Genomic DNA, 22493 nt, shown 5'->3' with positions numbered 1-22493 from the left:
ATCCACAGTCAAATAAATATAAGAAATACTGGTCACAGCACACCTACAACTCACCCACGTTTGTCTGGGGAGCTCTAGGCCGCCCTGCTCTGAAGATCTTCTTTGAAGATCCTGAAAGGGAACCGCTAAACCACACACTCTTAGGAGATGGATTCCACATGGCTTTCGGGCACAAGGGGCTTAATTGCATCTTTGATAGATGGAAGTGAAAATGTGGAAAATTTTATTAACGTTCAGTTTTAAAAGCTTTACACCTGTGGTACACCAAGGGGAAGGGGTTTTCTTAAAGAAGTGAGTCTTAGGGTCTGGGTCCCGGTTTAGGAGTTGTGCAGCAGTGGTATGTGTTTGTTAAGTCCTTTAAGAATTTGTGATCTTGGTCCCGGGCTGGTAAGGCTGTGACAGTTTCTTCCTCCTTCGGGGAAGAAGAGACACTGTTATACCTTCAGGCTCTCAGCACATTATCCCTGCATGATGGACCCCTTCACATCTTCTGTGGATTCGAATTTGCTCTGAGTCAGCCTTGAGGCTCTCCCAGAGGAGAGATCAAAGGAGAGAAGCCTTGAACTATTTCTCCAGATGGACCTTAAATGCAGTCTGTGTGTCTACATCGCATAAAATGTACCATCTTACACCACGAAGCAGACAATTCTGTGGCTTAGAAATTCACACCCACAGTAGACAAATCACATTGCTTTGAACCACCATCATCTGTCTCTGAGTGTTATCATTTCCAATCAAAACTGTACCCCTTAAACAAGGCATCATTCCCTCCCCGCCCCCAGCCTCTGGCAACCACTGCTTGACTTTCTTTCTGTGAATTTGACAACTGTGTGTCCCTCATGTAGGGGGAATCATATAGTATTTGCTCTTTTGTGTCTGGCTTGTTTACAAAAGCAGTTTGCTATATAGAACATCAACCTTATGGTGCGTAAGGATACAGTAGGTATAGATAGCTATTACTTAGATCAGAAGTCTTTAACTGGGAGCCCTTATAGGGCTCCTCAAGAACTATCTCCCTTTTAAAGGATGAGTTTCCTGCTGCTGCTAAGTCGTGTCAGTCGTGTCCAACTCTGTGTGACCCCATAGACGGCAGCCCACCAGGCTCCCCCGTCCCTGGGACTCTCCAGGCAAGAATACTGGAGTGGTTTGCCATTTCCTTCTCCAATGCATGAAAGTGAGAAGTGAAAGTGAAATCGCTCAGTTGTGTCTGACTCCTAGCGACCCCATGGACTGCAATTACAAGGTTTTCTTAGGCGCTTTTAACCCGGAAGATGCTAATCACTGTCCCGGGTCATTTCTCCTTTGACAGCATCTTCTAGGTCCCAAACTAAAACCAGCTACCTCTCATTAGGAAGAACCACTAACCTGGTCATATTGATTGTACAGCTCTGGATTTTGCTAATGATGCAAGTTTGACATTTAACAGAGTATAATCCCTAGCCCCATGTTTACCTGGCCACTTAACTTTGATCTCACCTTCCTCAAACGAAAAACATCTAATGCAAAACTACAGAGTGTCAATGAATCTATGACAAAGAAGGCAACACTATAAATGGTGTTGGGAAAACTGGACAGCTACACACCAGAGAAGCAAACTGGCCAACTTTTTCACACCATGGACAAAACTAAACTCAAAATGGATTGAAGACTTAAAAGAGCTGAAACCATAAAATTTCTAGAAGAAAACATAGACAGCATGCTGCTTGACATCAATCTCAGTAACCTGTTTTTTTGATAGGTCTCCTCAGGCAAGGGAAAAAAAGCAAAAATAATAAACAAATGGGACTATAGCAAAAGAAAAAGCTTTTGTGTAGCAGAGGAAACAACCAGCCAACAAAATGAAAAGGGCTGCCTACTGGATGGGAAAAGATATTTGCAAATGATATATCTGATACGGGGTTAACATCCAACATACACAAAGAACTCAAACAACTCAACATTAAAACTTGAATACGAGTGGGTCAAAGACTTGAATAGACTTGTCTTCCCAGACGAGACATATAGATGGACAATAGGCACGTGAAGAGAGGCTCAACATCTAATCATCAAGGAAATGCAAGTCAAAACCACAGTGAGATATCCCCTTATATCTGTCACAGTGACTTATCAAAAAAACAAAAAGTGTTGGCGAGGATCTGGAGAAAAGGGAACCCCTGTGCAGTATTTGTGGGAAAATACACTGGTGCAGCCACTGTGGAAAACAGTATGGAGGTTCCTCAAAAAAAAATCAAAACTAGAACTACCATATGATACAGCAATTCCACTCCTGGATAAGTAGCCAAAGGACACGAAGGACTGATGCTGGGGGCGGAAGCGCCAACACTCGGGCCGCCTGATGCGTAGAGTCAACTCATGGAAAAGACCCTGATGCTGGAAAGACGGGGGGTAGGAGGAGACGGTGGGGTGACATCACCGACTCCATGTCAGGAATTTGAGCAGACTCAGAGATAGTGGAGGACAGAGGAGACTGGCGCGCTGCAGTCCATGGGGTCACAAAGGGTCAGACATGACTTAGTGATGGGACAACAATCTGAAAGACCCATGCACCCTGAGTTCACTGCAGCATCACTCATAATCGCCAAGATATGGACGCAGCCTAAATGGCCATCGATAGAGGAGTGGATAAGGAAGACGCAGAACATTACTCAGCCATGAAAAGCACCTCATCTTGTGATCTGCGGCAATGGATGGGCCTAGAGGGTACTGTGCTAACCGAACCCAGACAAACACAAACACTCGGTGGCTTCACTTGTCTATGGGATCTGCAAAACGAAAACACACACAACAGAAACAGTTATAGGTAGAGAGAACAAACACGCGATTGCCTGAAAGGAATAGGTGAGGGAGATTCAGAGGTACAAACTATAAATGAGCCATGGGTATGACATATACAGTGTGGGGAATATAGTCAATGACTTTGTGATATCTCTGTAAGGCAACAGATGGGAATTAGACTTTTTCTGATTTCCATACATTTAAAAATGCATAGGAATATCAAATCACTATATCATGTAGCAGGTACTAACAGTGTTGTAGGTTAATTATCCTTCAAAAACAAACTCATAGAAAGAGATCAGATTCGTGGTAACCAGAGGTGGGAGTGAGGGGGGAGGGGAATTGGATGCAGGTAGTCTTAAGGCATAAACTTCCCATTATAAGATAAATAAGTATAATGAGTATAATACATAGAGATAAGGATAATTAACATGAGTAATGTAATTAGCACTGCCGTATGTTATATATGAAAGTTGTTAAGAGAGTAAATCCTAAGAGTTCTCACCACAAGGAAAAAAATTTTTTTCTTCTATTTCATATCTCTGAGATTATGGATGTTCACTAAACTAATTGTGCTAATCATTTCAGGATGTATATACTTCAAATCATTACGCTGGACACTTTAAACTTACACAGTTCTCTGTGTCAATCACATCTCAATAAAACTGGGAGAAAAAAAGCAATGGGATACTACTTCATACCCATTAAAATGCCTATGAAAAAAAAGTACAAAGAAAACAGTTTCACAAAAAAAAGTAAAAGCAAAAAGAAGAAATTTAAAAACCACAGAAAACAAGTATTGATGAGGATGTTAAAAAAAATGGGAAAGTGTGTGTGTTGATGTAAAATGGTACATCCACTATGGATAACAATATGGTGGTTCCTCAAAAATAAAAAATAAAAAACCCAAAATTACCATATGATTCAACAATCCCACTTCTGGGTATATACCCCAAAGAAATAAAAGGAGGGATCCCAACATATCTGTACTCGCATATTCATAGCAACATTATTTACAGTAGACGAAAGGATAAGCCAAGTGTCCATCCATGGATGGCTAGACAAAATGCAGTATATCCATATGAGTGTGAGTGAGTGTGAAGTCGCTCAGTCGTGTCCGACTCTTTGCGACCCCATGGACTGTAGCCTACCCGGCTCCTCCCTCCATGGGATTCTCCAGGCAAGATCACTGGAGTGGGTTGCCATTTCCTTCTCCAGGGGATCTTCCTGACCCAGGGATCGAACCCGGGTCTCCAGCATTCCAGGCAGATGCTTTAACCTCCGAGTCACCAGGGAAGCCCAATATCCATATGAGGGCCTATTTTTTAGACTTAGAGGAGGAAACTTTGATACATTCTACAACATGGATGAACTCTGAGGACATTATGCTAAGTGAAACAAATCGGTCAGAAAAGGACACATACTGTGCGATTCCACTGACCAGGTGCTTAGGACTTAAATTCAGAGGTGGAATATGAGATGGTGGTTTCTAGAGCCTGGTGGGGGCAGGGGGTAATAACCGTTTAACGGGGACAGAGTTTCAGTTTGGAAAAGTTCTGGAGATGGTTGGTGATGGTGGCCGTACGACAATGTGAAATGTACTTAATGCCAGTGAACCAGACACTTAAAAGTGATTTAAACAGTCAATTTATGTTACATGTGTTTTATACAATAAAAAGTCTTTAAAGGTATCTAATGCTATCTGATCACGATTCCCTGCTCCTCATTCCCAAACACCCTATTCTGGAAAGAGACAATTTGTTGTTGCTGTTGTTCAACTGCTAAGTCCTGTCTGACTCTCTTGCAACCCCATGGACTGTAGCCCACCAAGCTCCTCGGTCCATGGAGTTTTCCAGGCAAGATTACTAGAGAGGGCTGCCATTTCCTCCTCCAGGGGATCCTCCTGACCCAGGGAATGAACCCACACCTCCCGCATTGGCAGGTGGCTTCCTTACCACTGAGCCATCAGGGAGGCCCAGAAAGAGACAAAATACAATTAAAGAGCAAAATGGTTGTTCACGAGCTGGCCTCCCTTCGCTGTTTGAATTTCTCAGTACAAAGTCACTTTAACATCATACTCCTTTCCTCTCCCTCCCCCAGAAGAGGCAAGTAGGGAAAAATAACAAAAAACAAGAGTGAGATTCTACACCAGAGGAGGTAGGACAAGCGTCTATGAGATTAAAGGGGTCTGGAGGCTTCCTAGGACCAAGAAGCTGCCACTCAAAGGTGGCCCCCATAACACGGAAGGGAAGAAACTCAGGGCCGAGTCATGGGAGGAGCCTGCCTGTCCATCACCAGCTTCCTAGGAACAGCCCAGGTACCGGCCAGGGGATCACCTGCACAGGCGGTCTGGGCACTTACCTCGGAGAAGTGTCTCTCGATAATGTTCAGCGCAGTCAGGGCGACCTGATGGTTCTCGTGAAGCTGCAGAGCCTCAATTCTATCAAGCCCACCAAGTCCTTCTATCAGCAGACACATGTTTTCCTTCTGAGAAATCTTCTCCGCTGCCTGCAGGCCATATAAGAGCGAGACTCTGGACCGAAGCCCTTAGGACGTGGGGCTTTACCTCAGTGGAATCAGAGCAAAGCCGCCCAGTGGGCTGCTGCAGTGTTATTTTCCAGATTGAATTAAAATTGCATTGTCTTCCTCTCATTTGGGGGTAACTGTCATTTATCTATTGAGGTTTGTCTTCATTGCACAAAATACAGGGTTGTTTTTTTTTTTCTGAATATCCCACCATCCATACACACATGGCTAAACACTATTTTGTAGGTATCCCCCTTTCTAACTGGGCTTCTCAGGTGGCTCAGATGTAAAGAATCTGCCTGCAATGCGGGATACCTGGGTTTGATCCCGTTGGGAAGATCCCCTGGAGGAGGGCATGGCAACTCACTCCAGTACTGTTGCCTGGAGAATCCCCATGGACAGAGGGGCCTGGCAGGTTCCAGTCCATGGGGTCACAAAGAGTCGGACACAACCGAGCGACTAAGCACACCCCTTCTAATTAATGGAGGTTGTTTTCAAAACAGAGGAAAGACATTCAAGTGATGCTACATAAATGCAGACGTTCTGGCCCTGAGCTCCCTGGAAAGCCTTGAGGTCAGGCAGGAGACGTCGGTAACAGAAGCCACACATGGCAGCTAGTGAGGTCCCTGGGAACGCGTGATGGAGCTGGATTGAATCCAGGGCTGATCACTGGATTTCCCATCCATGGGCGTTCACTCACTCAACATTCGTATACACTATGGGCAAGGGCCACGAAACTATCAGTAAAGGTGGGACATAGAGAAAGCCTTTGCACAACTCACACTATCAGGGGAGACAAGAACTGTTATAGTACAGAAGGTTAATATTCTGGGATAAACCATGATGGGAAAGAACAGAAAAAAGGGGGTATATACGGGTATAACTGAATCATTTTGCTATACAGCCGAAATGAACACAATGTCAATCAGCTATACTTCAATAAAAAATAAATAAAAACAGAAAGGACAATAGAGTACGTGGTCCGAGGTTTTACGTTATAGAAGATGCACACAAAAGGCTTGGGAAGTACCCAGTTCTTAATGAACAGCACAGTCCATACCAGGGTCCATCACAGAACAACGACATCCCCTAGAGAAGGAAGGGCAAGGACAAAGCTCCGAGGGAATAAGTGTTGCGTATCGAGAGGAAATCACACACTGCAGTGTACGCTCAGTTGTGTCTGATTCTTTGCAACCCCAGGGACTGTAGCGCCTGCTAGGCTCCTCTGTCCACAGAATTTTCCGGGCAAGGATACTGGAGTGGGGTGCCATTCCTTCTCCAGAGCCACAGTTACTTCTCCAGTTGCTTCAAAGAACCTCAACCGTCCTCTGCTGCCCACCTGAAGCTTCTTCTATCTTATCCTGATCTTTCTGACTGTCCCATGGGCCACCACTGGACACAGGGGCTTCACTGGTCCTCCAGAGGGGATGTGCCCAGACTCCTCCCAAGAAAAAGATCCCAAGTGTTTAATTCAAATGAATGAGATGAACAAATTTCTACAGCTCCAAGTGTGCCCCCACACATCGTGCCCAACTTTGCCTTGTTGTTACTGGTTTTCAGTCATTAAGTCCTGTCCAACTCTCTGTGACCTTATGGGCTGCAACACACCAGGCCCCCCCATCCTTCACTGTTTCTCAGAGTTTGGTGGGGTTCGTGTCCACTGAGTCGGTGATGCTATCTAACCATTTAATCCTCAGCCGTCCCCTTCTCCTTTTTTTGCCTTCAATCTTTCCCAGCACCAGGGTCTTTTTCCAGTGAGTCAGCTTTGCTACTTTGCCTACTGGCTGCCAAGTCTCTACTCTGTATCTGTGATTTACTCAAAGTTTTAGTGTCTAATTGGGCTGTTTCCAATCTGTTTTTGACTGGGGTCAGTTCTTTCTGGGACAGTTGCATGAAAAGAGTGCTTTAAGTGAGCTTTTTAAAGGAGTCCTCTGGCGTTACTTTGAACCTTTTCAAATGGCTTAGTCACATAAAAGAGACCTTCACCAAGTGACTAAAGCCAGACTCTAAGATGGCCTGAGATGATCCCTGCCTGCGGGACATTCATTCCCTTGTGCAGCTCCTCCCATGCTGAAATGGGGTCATCTGTGCAACCAATAGGATGTCGTTGAAATGACCTCCTTCCTAAGTCATGTGAGACATTGGGGCTTCCACCTTGCTAGAAGGTGGAAGGTAGCTTGCTGCAGGGGAAGCCAGCAGCCACGATGGGAGGGCACTCAAGCAGTCCCAAGCAACCCACGTGGTTAGAAGACCTTTCTAGGCAGGTAAGTGAGTCTTTGTGGAAGCTGATTCTTCAGCCTCCATCAAGCCTTCAGATGCGACTGCACCCCCATTTCCATCTTGAACTTCTAAGACCCTGAGCTAGAACCATCTGCCTCAGATCTAAGCTGCCTCAGATCCCTAAACCCAGAAACTGTGTGAGACAATGTTTGTTTTAAGCCACCAGAGGGGTAATTTGTTGTTCAGTATATACCTGACACAGATAAGTCTGTAAATATTGGCTTAACTCATCTTTATTTCAGAAATAAGACTTCTCTAGAATTATCTCAAGGCTTTGTAGTCCATTTTCCCAGCCACGCAGCTAAACGGAAAGGAACTCTAGTACGGTCCCTCAAGGTCTATCCTTGCTAATGTCCTGCTGCTTTCTCCAACTATACTGTTTCATCTTCTAGAAGAACCTGCCATCTGACTCATGGACTGTTTCTTCCTTGCTTCAAACCTTTGGTTAGTTTCTCTATCTCAGACTAAGTCAACCTTCTCTCACAGACCATCCATGCTCTGGCCCCTGGATAGCACGAGCCTGTCTCCCAGGACCTTCCACCCTTTGCTTCTCTCTGGCCACACCCCCATCCTTGCTTTTTAAGGTCTCCTTCACTTAGAGACCACTTTCCCAGGGGCCCACAAGACTCACTCACTTCTTTCAGGTCTTTACTCAAACCTTCTTCCTCAGTGAAGTTTCTCCAAACTACTGCATCTAAGAGGTCACCATGCCCTCCCCACTCTGAGCCATCAGTAACAACCCCTCCATCAGATATATTCTATCGGCAACTCTCTACTCGATGCGTCTGCTCCTCACCCCCCTAATACATAAACCCTATGGGACAAGGACTTTGCTTCGTTGTTTCCTGAGCATCTAAAACAATGCAGGCCACCCAGACACTTCTGTGGGAAAATGAAGATGGTGGACCTTCATCGAAAGGCCTCTTGTCTTGCTATACATTGGATGTGTGGACAGAGGGCGGTGGGGGTGGGTGGGTGTGGACGTGGAAAGGAAAAGAGAATCCTAGTTAGGTTTTTAGAACCAAATGAAATGTCTTAATGCAGAGACTGTTATTTAGAAACCAACCTGCCCAGGACAGCTCACCTGGAGGATGAAAAAGAGAATGTCGAGTATGATGATGACCATTTTGTTGTCTGGGGTGGTGAGGAGATTTATGAGCGGCTCCAAGACTCCAGCCTGAACAAGCTGGATCAACTGGTCCACGGAACCCCCGGTTGTGAAGTTAGCCACCGTCCAGACAGCCTCTTTCTGGACTTTAAACTCTCCCTGCACAAAGAGAACATTTCCATTCTTTACAGATTCTGAAGAATGTAAATACAGGGATACAGATGTGGTTCAACTCCTAGGGACACTGGGCTACCTATTCCCAGGACTCTCCGTGCAATTTACACTGAGTCCCTTGGTAACCGGCCTCTAGTTTTTTAACAGAAGACACCATCTTTGAGAAGCCAAGAAGGAAGGAAGGCAGATTCATGTAGGGTCTTCGAGGGAGGTTCTACATTCAGACAGACTCATTTCCTTGCGTCAGGTTATAGGAAAAAGAAAATCAACATCAACCAATACAGGTGAACAGTACTGATTAGGAATGACACCTGGGGTTTTAGGATTATAGTGACTCATATCTACATTTCTAGTCTTTCTGCCCCAGTAAAACTTTGCACAAGAAGCTCCAGAGCTGAGCACACCACCTGGTGAGGACACAGGAAAGCCACTGAAATCTCACTCAGTGCATCCCTTTCATTTATAAAAAGCACCTGGGGGATTCCCTGGTGGCTCAATGGCAAAGAGTCTGCCTGCCAAAGCAGGGGACACAGGTTTGAGCCCTGGTCCAGGAGGAGCCTACGTGTCAAGGGGCACTAAGCCTGAGCAGCACAGCTACTGAGCCCGTGAGCCGCAACTGCTGCATTCCATGCACCCGAGAGCCCATGCTCCGCAACCGCCACAAGGCGAGACCACCACAGGGAGAAGCTCTCGCGCTGCAGCTGAAGAGCGGCCCTGCGCGCCACAACTAGAGACGAGCCCATGCAGCCAAACAGACTCAGCAGAACAAAAAACAAAAAGAAGCAGTTGGTGCAGAGAGATGGAATTCATTTCTCAAGCATCCTTCTATCCATTTACAGGAGGAGTTAGTCCCAGTTTATGGCTGGGGGAAACTGCGACCTGTTTAAACCAAAGCAAAATAAAATAAAATAACATGGCTGCAAGCAAGTTATAGTTCAAAAGGCACGGTTTGAAAAAAGATCACTCCTGGATTTCCGACTAGATGCTTCTGATTAGAATAGGTACAGACTCTGGGTAGGATGCAGGATAGAAGCATCTGACAGACTGGAAGATGCCATGGTTTGGGTGGCACTCCTGGCTTAGGTTTCCATACCTAATGCACACCTGGGGACCCACCAGTCAGCCTGAGATTAACCTCCCTCCCCAACCCGAGGTCACCACTCCTGACCTGTTCCCCAAGTTGGTGGTTTAAACATAGCTCATCCACTAAAAGGTGACAAAAAGAAATGCTGATGGTAGCAGTTGTCTTGGGGAAAGGAAGTGGCAATCAGGAGGAAGAAGGAAGTTTTAGTGTATTTCTCTTGGTATATCTAGATTTCCGCTTTCATCGATGGGATTTTTATACTGAAAAGGCGCGCCCTTTCTTCAATGTATAGCATCACTATAACCCGATATGTTTTTCCTTCTAAAACAAAACGAAACCAAATCCCCTCCCATTTTTGCCAAGGAAAGTAGGTGGCACACTTTTTTAACGCTAGAGATTAGCCAGTGTTTACCGGCTCAATATTTTTCTGGATATTTGAGCTGTGGGATCACCTTTTCATTGATTTGTTAAGTCTTCTAAAATTTTAATGGGCTATCCAAGGTGGCATGCCCCCCTTTTTTTCAGGGAGAGTTAGGAAACTAATGTTTTGTAGATTTGTCATGATCTCAATCGATTTCTCTTCTCACTCTACATCTGAACACCTAAGGGGGTTGAACACATGGCCCAGTGCAAAGTAGCCTTTTGTCAGGGATGCCGCATGGGCCACTCACATTTTTCAGCACAGCCACCAAAGGAGGCAGGGCGCCACAGGCGATTAGCTGCTGGATGTGTTGGCGGGGCCCAGCAGCCACGTTGCTCAGGGCCCAGGCAGCCTCCTTCTGGATGGAGGAGCGGGGATGCGTCAGGAGCTGGGGCAGCACACTCAAGATGCCTGCGTCCAGGGCCAACTGGGTCTGGTGGTCTGTTCCTGTGACAATGTTGCCCACGGTGCGGAGAGAGGGGGTCTAGAGGACCAAGGTGAGAAGAGTAACCAATATTGCAAATTTGTCATCGTGGAAGATAACCATCACGCCAAACTCCATGCCTTCCCAAACGTTTGTTGTACTGTTCGGATGGTTTTCCAGAAGCCTGTGAATAATGATTATATCCATGTTCCTCATCGACTCAGTGCATCCATGGCTGTTTACATAGTTTAAAGGTACTCGTCAGCCTCCCAGTAGTTTCAGCTCAAGTGGGTCAGAGGTCAAGTGATACATTTCCCAAACAGTGCTGTCCTTTTCACGTCCTTATATTGGGAAAGTTGCTAAACTGATGGTCATCTTTATAATGTAATAATCTCTATTGAATTTGTATCGGGCATAAATATCAAACTTCCTTTGCGTATTTAATGAGAGCTAATAAAGTCCCAGTGGCATTTTGGGGATGTATTCATAAAGGTCCTCTCAGTATCTTTGAAGGTCCCTAGGATGGGTCTGTGTTTGGACTCGAGACAACCTTCCTAGGAGGGTCATGGGTGCATGCGTGAATACTCAGTAGCTCAGTCGTGTTCTACTCTTTGTGGCCCCCGTGGACTGTAGCCCACCAGGCTCCTCCGTCCATGGGATTCTCCAGGTAAGAACACTGGAGTGGGTTGCCATTTCCTCCTCCAGGGGATCTTCCCAAGCCAGGGATCAAACCCTCGCCTCCTGTGGCTCCTCCACTGGCAGGTGGATTCTTTACCACTGAGCCACCTAGGAAGCCCAGGAGGGTCGACTGTGGGTTTATTTTGGTTTCTCTGTACCATGCTGACAGCCCATCAACAGTTCTAGAATCTTCCTAACCTATCACACTAGGTATCTGCTACTCCAGTGAGAGGTGTGAGTAGTGCCATAGGCCAAACACAGCCTTGCCGGTCTGCTGCATTTGGGCCCCAAGCCCCCATGATAAACTTCTAGAAGATGTCTTCACACCTTCATGCCCTCAACACTATCCCCAAACTAGCCTTGACTTCTGAACAATGATATGCTCATCTCTGAATGGATGATCGCATAATACACAATATTAGGCATAGAAATCGGAAGGGGTATCCGTGCTTCAAACTCACGCCCAGTGAAGCACGTTATGCAAGTGGCGTATGTCACAGAGTCATGTGTTTGATGTTGGCTTTACCTACTTTCCACCTACACCTAACGTGGTCTAAGGGAGCCAACTGGGGAGAGGATAAGGGGGAACTTTTATACTTGAGTAAGAAAATCAAATGTTACGAGCTTTACATTAAAATGTGCGCGCACATACCCCAACTTATTAACATCCTCATGCGGAGACCAGAAGAAGGAAAGGTCATAAAAGATGAGTTCACTAGGGACTTTCCTAGCGGTCCAGGGGGTGTGGGTTCGATCCCTTGCGGCCAAAGATCCAAAACATAAAACCGAATATTGTAACCAACTCAGTAAAGACTTTAACAATGGACCACATGAAAAAAAATTCTCAAAACAGAATACTTCACTAGGTGGAGGGATTATAGGTGATTTTACTTGGCGCTTCTCTATCTTTTCTAGTTATCAGATTAAGTCATTGAAAACCCCCATGATTTTGGATCAAAGTTGATTCAGGTCTTTGGTTACAGAGTAGCAGAGACCAGGGAAACGCAGAGGACCAGCTTTGTTCCCGGTAAAGGATGAATACCAACAGGGAAAGACAGGGGTGAGAAAGAAGAGAACCTGCTCAGGTGATGACGACCCGTGAACTCTAACCTGAAGGCCCCTACGGAGACCAATGGGACCCGGGACACTTACCAAGACGTTGAGTTCCGAGCTGCACATAAGCTCAACCAGCCTGGGCAGGACCCCAGTGTCCACCACCTGGCCAATGCGCGCATCGCAGCCATCAGTGAGGTAGGACAGGGCCCAGCAGGTGTCCGAGAGGACCTCTCTGTCTGGGTGCCCCAGGAGGTAGAAGAGGACGGGCAGCATCTGCTTCACCGCGTGGTCGGAGGGGTACGGGTTCTTGTTCCGGCACAGGTTGGACAGGGTCCAGGCGATGTTGCGCAGGAATGGGACCTGTAACGAGGAGACTGCCGCTAGCACTGGGAAGGAAGAAGAAGGAAATATACCCACGGCAACATGTCTCGGCCATCCTCAATCAATAGTATTGACCCGTAGGAACCAAAGCATTTGAGCTTCAAACAGGAATTTGTTCTAGGCGATAAGCCCTGGAGGGGTGCAGAGAAGGAGCTTTGTGTTTATGTTGTGGTTTGTTTTTTTAAACTAGAGAGCAGCCCCTACTCGCTGCAAGCAGAGAAAACCCTCGCAAAGCAACGAACACCCAGCACAGCCAAGAATAAAAAATTCATTCATTCATAAAAAAGCAAGCAGCTGGCCAGTTTAGACTTGGCTGAACTCTGCTCTGGCTGACCTCGCCCAGCTGGATGATACATATGTATGCGTCATCTAGACAGATAAGCGCAGCTACCTTCCCAGTGTTGCTGCAATGGTGCCTCTCACTGGCTTCAACTTAATATGTACAACGAAGGCCCCGATTCCTTCTCCCCTTTACCCTCCCCGCATCTCTAAAAGGAGGGTCCTCTAAACAACCTAACCTGAAACCTGGGGGCAATCCTCACTTCTTTCTGCCTCCCTCTTCTGTGCCCATCACAGCAGCAAGTGAGGTCCATGTGCCTCTCCACCTCCCTCAGCTCTCATCCTATGACGGCAGCCAGGGGGTCTTTCTGGAAGGTCAGGTCGCTTCCCTTCCTGCCGTGACATCCTCCAGAGGCTTCCTTTTGCCCCGGACTGACGTCTAAGCCCCTCGCCCCTCCTGCCATCCGTCCTGCACTGTTCTCTGCTTGCAAGCTCCCTTCGTCATGCCAGCCAGCCGTTTTCCAGCTCAGCATATCAGATTCTCTCTCACCTTGAGGGCAGGGCGTGTAGCTCCTTATTTTTTAAATAGACTTATCTCTCTCTATTTGGCCATGCCAGGTTGAAGTTGCTGCAGGTGAGATCTTTTTTGCAGCATGTGGGCTCCAGTTCCCCAAACAGGGATCAAACCCAGCTACCCTGCATTGGGAACGATGAGTCTCAGCCACTGGACCACCACGGAAGTCCCTCCCTTGACATTCAGAAGCAGCCTTCTCATTTTTGTTTAAGGCAAATCTAGAACCCGAATTTCATTCCTAAGCCAGGGAGTCCTCTACTGTTGCCACGGCAATCCACGTGGACTCTAAGCTTCAAACCTAGACCCTCTTTTATTACCCAGGAACAGTACTGGTGAGCCACTAACTCTTTCTGTGCCCCTTGAATAGAGAGCTCAGTCATCTACTTTTGCAGGATTGTAAGTTTAGAAAAACTTCCAATGGATCTCTTCCAACCTCCACCCCTACTCCAAAGAAAGATCAGCACTACCTTGAGGACAAATGTGAATCAGCCTCTCCCCAAAGTGATACCCAGTCCGAGGCCTTGTCCATCATCGCTGTTGCAAGGGGCTGGGCAGACCATATGGCCTAGCATTGGTTTGGAAGCACATTACCCATTTCCCAACTTTGGGAACTTGTATACCGAGCTAGTGAACTTCATCAAAAAGACACTCAACTGGTATGTTTGACGAAACCAGGGTCAGCAGATGCGGAATGGCATCACTTGCGATAACACTGTCTCTGAATTCTGGTCCATCACCTGCAAATAGATAAGAACACAACACTCTAAGAGGGAACAGAGTGTGTCCTGGGGTGGGTGACAAATTCTTCAAAAGGCTCTGCAAAGGGTGAGAAGCCAAAACTCATTCCTGGGTTGGGCAAGCAGATAGTGTAACCATGAACTAGACCCCTGGGTCTCCAACATGGTGGTCGAGTAGACAGTCTGATGCAGAAAACAGTTACCACACAGCAGGGATCGCTAGAAGCATGGTCTCTGGGAGACGATGGTCTCATCAAGGAGCCAGCCAACCAGGCCCCGGGAAGCGCGCTCTAAATGTTGGCGGCATTTCACAGCATGGATCTCGGGAGACAAAGGCCACTAGAGACCAAACTGTCTTCCCAGAAGGCTTTGGCAACTCCCAAATGCAACTCGAAACAAAGTCTGGGAGACAGATAGATGCTAGCCAACAGCTATCTGCTACTCAGGGTAGAAGATCAACTTTAGACCCTAGACACCTCAGCCCTTCAACCACCAGGCAAGGCATAAGCTACACTATACTACATCACCCAATTTTGCCTGTTCCTTACTGCACCAAGCAAAATGAGAGATGAAATCTCTGTAATAGATGCTTTACTTCTGTGAGCGTTTAAAAAGCAGACTTATTTTATATTCTGTTTGCTAATCCCATCACGCGAAGTCCTTGGAGGTCTAATCAGACTTTCTGCTAATGCGGTCATGGAGGACTGTTGACTCTCTGAACTTGAAATTGCTAATATTTGGTTGATCTTAATTTGTCAAAACCCTGAGGGGCCCAGTTGAGTTTTTCCCCCCAAGAGACATCACATTTATATTCAGCCTGGGATCCTGGATTTTCCACCCCAGCAGCCCTCACCCCCAGCTTGTGCTTTCTCGGGCCACGCAGGGAGTACAGCATCCAGTCCTAAATCCATGTGGCCGATCTTAGGATCGTGTTTCCAGGAGGAGAATTTTCCCCTACACTGAGCAAACATTTGTGTGTGTGTGTTCCCTGGGCAGCTTTCACTGAAGGTAGAATTCTTTTACGGTCCTGAGTGATGTAAGGGTCTGTCAGAATATCCCCAGCTTCCACGAGCACTGTCAACAGAGATTTGTCTTTTGTTCCTGAAGCCACTAAGCCCTGAGGCTGGAAGATCCCAGTCTTGGCAGAGGTCCTGAAGCAGCCTGGAGCTTCAGAACACCGCACGTCACCTAGTTTCAGCTTCAGTTTTTGGCCTCTGAACTTGACTCTGAGTTTCGGTAAAGCCCGTTCTACTCTTGCCAGCGTTGCTAGGTATTTGTATATTCAAGAGTGTCTGATCTACAGCATTCCCCAAAACACTCCCCAGGCATGCCACATGCCCGGCCCACTGTTTTCCTAACTCCCCAGTGGGGAGAGCCTCACCTGCTATGTTCCCGAGGGCCCACACGGCCTGTTCACACACAGTCATGTGAGGGGAAGACAGGAGCTCAACCAGGGGCTGGATGGCACCCCCGTCCACAATAGCGCGAGTCAGCTCCGAGGCCCCTGAAGCAATGTTGGTCAGAGCCCAGGCGGCCTCGAACTGCAAGCGGGGGTGAAAGGATGACTTCAGGAGCTCCACCAGCCTGGGGACGAGTCCCGCGTCCACAATCAGCTTCAGAGGAGGGTTCTTCTCCCGGGACAGCATTTTCCTTTGCGGTGTGAGAGCAAAGACAGACAAGAACATATCCTGTGAGTCAGGAAGGGAGAAGCCCCTCTATGGATGTTCTTGGCATTCCTAACTATCCAAGGAGACAAACGGCTGGGCCAGAGCTCCTTCGGATCCTCACGCTCAGCCTGTGGACTTTGCGGGGATGAAGCAACATTTTTAGTTATTATCTATGAGCCGCCATTTCTGCAGAGGCCAATTTAAATGAAACCATTCATCTCTGACAACACTTGCATATCTTAAGCTGTTCTCAAGGACAGTGTAGAGGAGCAATTTCATCTCACTTTTGGATAGACTCGCTTTTTCCTACATCGTGTGGGTGTTTCGCCACTGTCAAGAGACCAAAGAGGCCATTGGAATCCGGCTAGGAACCCATCAATGATACAAGTCTGTTTGGTGATACCTGGCTGCTTGGGTGGCCTGGAAACATAGTTCTGGATCTGAGGCACTGATACCACTGATTATTTCTTGCAGGGTGAGGCTGACCTGTATAAGGAGACACAGATTCAAGTCAGAGTCTCTGCCAAAAGGAACCATGAAGGTCATCTAGTCTCGCCATCTATCTGATTAGAAGAAGCTGGCTTGAGCAGTACATCTCAAGCTGCATGCTGGTCTGTATTAGAAGAGGGAAGAACTCTTGGTGGTCTCATAGGTCTCACGGATTCGTGGGACACTTCCCATGCTCTGGGGAAGAGGTAATTCCTAATATCACTTGGGTCCCCAGAGCCTTTTACTCCCATACAAGCTAGTGGGAAGCTAGCGGGACTTCCCTGGTAGTCCAGTGGTTAAGCCACTTGCCAGGACAGGAGACATGGATTTGATCCCTGGTATGGGAAGATCCGGGCTTCCCTGGTGGCTGACAGTAAAGAATCTGCCTGCAATGCAGGAGACCTGGGTTCGATTCCTGGGCTGGGAAGAACCCTTGGAGAAGGCAATGGCAACCCACTCCAGTATTCTTGCTAGGAGAATTCTATGGACAGAGGGGCCTGGCAGGCTACGGTCCATAGGGTCACAAAGAGTAGGGGATGACTGAGCAAACTAACGCTTTTTTCTTTTTTCCACTTTGAGGAAGATCCCACATGCCCCGGGGCAACTAAGCCTGTGCAACTGCTGAGCCTGAGAGTGCCCTGGGGCACGTGCTCCACGGGGAGAAGCCCGAGCACCGCAGGAGAGCAGCCCCCTCTCGCCATAGCTGGAGGAAGCCCCTGCAGCGCACTGAAGACCCGGTGCAGCCGAGAGGACATGCTAGGGATGTCAGCAAAAATGGCAGAGTCAGAGCCTCAAAACGCTCTTCCACCAAAAGCAACAAGAAACCTGAAAAATAGAATCCACTTTTCTACAACTCTGGAAACTGACCAAAAGTTTGCAGCGATTTGTTTTATTCAAGCTCAAATGGGTTTACTCAAGAAAACTGTCTAACTCCCAGGAAGAACAGCGAGGACTGCAGCATTTTGCCTTGCCTTATCCCCACCCCTCCTCCCCCAGCTCCGTGGGTGCTTTAAAAACCAATAGCCCAGCAGGCACTGGAGGAGGCAGTTCTCCCTTAAAACCTCATTCCCAGAGAGTTATTATTTGATCCTTCCGGTGGTTTCCTGGGAGATCCCATTTGTAAGATTCTCTTTTATTGGGCTCAGACCTCACATAAAGAAAAAAGTCTTTTTCCTGGAGGTTATTTGTTAAAAACAATTCAAGTGGTACAAATTCACAGATGCTTGGGGTGAGAGGGGGTTAGATAATAGTTGGGGGCAAATAATAGACTGATTACACATTTTGGGGCGGGGGGGGGGTGGGTGCTGTGCTGCATGACATGTGGGATCTTAGTTTCCTGACCAGCAATCAAACTGGTACCCTCTGCAGTGGAAGTACGGAGTCCTAACCACTGGACCACTGGGAAATTCCAAGAGACATACATAAGATTCAAAGGCAAAAAAGAGCTGAAAGGAAAGGAACCAAAAACAATATACCATGCAGAGAGCAACCAAATGGAGCTGGAGTGGGTACAGTGATATGAGACAAAACAACCTTTAAGACAAAAGTTGTTATTAAGGACAAAGAAGGACATCTTTTAATAGTAACAGTCAATTCATGCATTAAAAGATATAATAGTTATAAACACTTGTTCACCTAACAACAGAGCCCCAAACTATGCTCAGCAAAAGCTGACAGAACTGAAGGGAGAAAGAGAGAACTCAGCAATACCAGCTGAGACCTCGGACCCTGCACTCAATGGGTGAACAACCAGATACCCTATCAACAAGGTAACAGAAGACTTAACCATCCCTACTAAGCAACCAGACCCGACAGACAGCTACACCAATAAACAGAATATACATTTTTTTCAAGGGCACATGGAATATTCTCCATGATAGACCATATATTAGGCCATAAAACATGTCTCAGTAAAGTTGAAAAGACTGCAATCATGCCAAGTATATTCTCTAGCCACAGTGCAAAAACAGATAATAGAAAACGTGGGGACTTCCAGGGTGTAGTGGTTAACAATCCACCTGCCAAGGCAGGGGACGTGGGTTCCAACCCTGGTCTGGGAATATCCCATGTGCCACGGAGCAGCTAAGCCTGTGCACCAGAACTCCTGAAGCCTGCAGGCCTAGAGCCTCGGCTCTGCAGCAAGAGAAGCCACCTCAGAGAGAAATCAGCGCAGCACGACGAAGAGGAGCCCTGACTTGCTGCAACTAGAGAAAAGTGAGCCCAGCAACAGAGACCCAGTGCAGCCAAAAATGAATTAATTAATCTTTTAAAAGGCATTAACTCTTTAAGAAAAAGAGAAGAAAATTTGGGAAATATAGATTTGTGAAAATTAAACAACACACTCCTAAATAACTGATGGAAAATCACAGGGAAATTAGAAGATAGTTTGAGGTGAATGAAACAAACACAAACCCAAGCTGATGAGATGCAAGTAAAGCAGAGCTTAAAGGGAAATAAGTAGCCATAAATGCATGTATTATATTGAAAAAGTAGAAAACTCTCAAACCCAGGACCTATCTTCATGCTTTAAAATGTGAGAAATAAAAGATTAAAAAACCCCAAAATAATCAGAAAAAATGAAAATATTTTAAAAATAGAGTGGAAATAAATGAAACAGGATAAGAGAATAGAAAGAAATGAAACAAAAAGTTGGCTCAAAAGAGCAATGTCGATGACAAATATTTAGCTAGACAGACCAAGAGAAAAATAGGTAAGACTCAAGTTACTAAACCCAGGAATAAAATTAGGGACATAACTACCGAATTTACAGAATTAAAATTATAGACTCGATAAACAGAGTACACCAACAAATTAAATGATCTAGATGAAAGGGACAAATTCCAAGAAGCCCAAATCACCAAAGGTGACTGAGAAAATCTGGAGAGACCTATAATAAGAAATTGAGGTACTAATTTTTTAGAATTCCACAAAGAGAAGCCCAGACACAGAAAGTTTCACTGGTGAACTGTCACAAACATTTAAAGAAGAAATTACCATATGGGCCTAGAAGTCATCCCAGGATTTGCTTTGAGGGAGGTTGAGATGGATAGAGAATAGAAGAGAGATGACGGCATTCAAGTCCGAGCTAAGACTTGACAAGTTGAGTAACTAGATGTCTCTACTGAGAGAGAACCTTCGTGACCCCTCATTTCCTGTTTCTGGCTGAATGGAAGCAAGTGAATTTTCACTGAGAAGCAGCACCTTCTCTATCTCCTGTTAGATCCCAGACTTATGGCCACAAAGATAATGACACTTAGCTTTCTGACAGCATCAGTTTAGTTCTAATGACCATCTCTCTACTCCTTTCCTTAAAGGGCCTCAGTTAGAACTTGCAAGTTCTCAATCAAACATTTTAAGGGCAGAGAAACTTACTAAGGACATATTCTTACACCCAACTGCTCTAAAGGCCCTGTTCCCGACGTACCCCTTTGGTCTGCTGATCAGAAGGGTCAAGTGAGACATCGATGATGTTCCTCCTCTTCAAGGCCTGCTCATCCTTCTTGGCTTTCCGGAGCTCCAGGCTGACTGCTATCCTCTGCTGCCGCCTCGCCTAATGAGGAAAAGAAAGAACGGGAGCCCTTAGAGCTGGGGGTGGGGAGCAGGCTGCCACCACAAGTAGTCTTCAGAACATGCTTCAGAGCATCTGATTTCACATTTCAGCAACAGGCTGAAGAGCTCAGGTCGCACAGCCGGCCAACAGTCAGGTCGGTTCACCTCCTTGGCTTCCTCTTCCTACACCACCTCTAGAGAGTCAGTCTTCCTCCCAAAGTGAAGGAAGTTTATGTCTGCCCACTTTCAGGTACAGAGACATCCGAGCTGGAAATCCCATCGCCCTAAATCTGAGTGCATCTTCATTGGTGCTAATTAGTTCCAGAAAAACAGGTTTGGGCCTGCGCACTGTGGGCACCCAGGTGGGGCAGGGGCCTGAAGCGAGCACCTAGACCCCAGATGGCCTCGACCATTTCCACTGCTGGGTATCAGCCTATATTTCATTCAAGCCTTGGTCTAATCCCAAGAGTTTTACTTGGACACTAGAGGAAGAAGATGATTCTAAATTCTAAAAAACAAACCCCCAAACAAATTCTTTTCTTCTTTTAGTGGGCAAAACTCAGACTTCACAGTATTGAGGATCCTGGGGAAATGATCTAATCTTTATGGATAGGTGAGTTTGGGGTTGAAGACTTTAAAATATTGATTATAAGGAAGTCAGTGTGTATGAGATACTTGCGGTTCTTTAAAGAAGCTATTTAATCCTTTCTTGAAAATAGGGTCGGGGGTATTCCCTGGTGATCCAGGGGTTAGGGCTCAGCAATTGTACTTCTGGGCCCCTGGTTCTGTCCCTGGTCTGGGAGCTAGGTTCCCACAAGCCACATGGTGCAGCCAAAAGAAAAAGAAAGAAACTGGGGTCACTGTGGTGTTCTCTGGAAGGGCGGGGGCACACTGGGGGCCTGAGAGGCCAGTTGCTGCGCTGCCCCATCACGAAGTGGCCCTTCCCTAAGGAGGGCGCTGTACCCTCGGCTTCTCCCTTCTCATCTTCTGACCTCTCCCCCTGCTGTCCATATAGAGAGTTCCATCCCTATGTTCTAACTGGCTTCCTTTAATCTGCGGTGGTCTTGGAAGACAGACAAGCCACACTTGTTGGAAGGCAGTAAGTAAAAAGAAACTGGCTTGGGATAGTGTCCTAACTGGGCAACTGTGACCTTGTGCTCTCCTTATCCTCAGCTGCCTTTCAGATTCCCAAGTCATAGCCAACTTGATATGTCAGCTCATCAAGATACACAGACATAGGACATAGAGCTGGACAGGAAACGTGGAGACCAGAGAAGCTGAGTGAGGGTCAGATTCACTCACAGCACAGACTCCCTGGCCCAGGCCTCATGCTGAGCCCGGTAGAGAAAGCAGTCTGGACCTTTCACTCCTGAGTCCTATTTCTTTACAAGGCATGCTTGTCGGTACTTGCATTTCCAACATCTCAGCTCCTTGGTGAGCCCCCTTGACATGCAGAGCTGCAGGTAAGCATCTATATGCCAGGCACTTGATACTCTACCCAGACCCTTGGAGGCAGGTTATCAGCCCTGTTTTATACATGAAGAAACTGATGGTCTGAAGTTTAATAGTTTCAAGACCACATGGAGACCCTAACTTGAGTCTACAGTTGTCCAACAAAGTCCATGAGGCTTGATCCTCCCCATCTTCAATATTTTATCATGAAATTTTCAAACATACAGAAAAGTTAAAAGGATTATTTGATGAACATCCATGCACTTACCCCCAAAGAACACTCTGCCATACTTGCTTGGTTACCCTATCTTCTCCCACCCTTCACTCTATTTTTAATGCATTTCAACCATATGTCTTTTCTTTTTGTGTGTGCAGTATATGGGATCTTAGTTCCCCAACCAGGGATCAAACTTGCGATCCCTATAGTGGAAGCATGGGGTCTTAACCACCAGACTACCGCACTCCCCCTGACAGAGTAAGGCATTCTTCATACTCACAGACGCATCTTTGCCCCGATACTTAAATTTTCTCAGCCTCTCTTCCGGAGCATCCAAAGTTGGCATGTTGACTGGAAGAAGTAAAGCACCTGTAGGTAGGACAGTTTCAAAGAGATTTTCAGGGCCCAGTTGTGGTTACTATGTTAAAGCCATCTAGACTCTAAGCCCTTAAAGGCCCCGCAGCGCAACAGGGAGCAGACTCAGGAAGTCAGCATCCATAGGCACCACACACCAGCTGAGTAGGCAATGAGCATCATGGGAGTTCAGAGGGGACCAGCCCAGGGCTGCAGGGGTAAGGGAAACGTACTGCTTCCGGGGACAGTATGGCTTGAAGTTTATTTT

The 22493-nt window shown here is 46.6% G+C and overlaps 1 protein-coding gene across 1 annotated transcript; it reads right to left on the bottom strand.

The window, feature by feature from the left end:
* Window positions 1-211: 211 nt before the first annotated feature.
* KPNA7 (karyopherin subunit alpha 7) lies at window positions 212-22231 on the bottom strand. Its single transcript, XM_040263212.1, has 10 exons — window positions 22152-22231; window positions 20078-20203; window positions 16568-16650; window positions 15879-16147; window positions 14415-14497; window positions 12623-12886; window positions 10619-10852; window positions 8666-8848; window positions 5137-5283; window positions 212-412 (listed from the first exon to the last, which is right to left on the bottom strand). Exons 1-10 carry the CDS (start codon window positions 22215-22217, stop codon window positions 299-301), a joined length of 1569 nt encoding a protein of 522 aa, XP_040119146.1. The 5' UTR covers window positions 22218-22231; the 3' UTR covers window positions 212-298.
* Window positions 22232-22493: the final 262 nt, after the last annotated feature.

Source organism: Oryx dammah, unplaced genomic scaffold, assembly GCF_014754425.2.
Source record: "Oryx dammah isolate SB20612 unplaced genomic scaffold, SCBI_Odam_1.1 HiC_scaffold_2, whole genome shotgun sequence".
In the NCBI taxonomy this organism is placed as follows: Eukaryota; Metazoa; Chordata; class Mammalia; order Artiodactyla; family Bovidae; genus Oryx; species Oryx dammah.
This window is presented reverse-complemented; position numbering and strand designations above follow the sequence as displayed.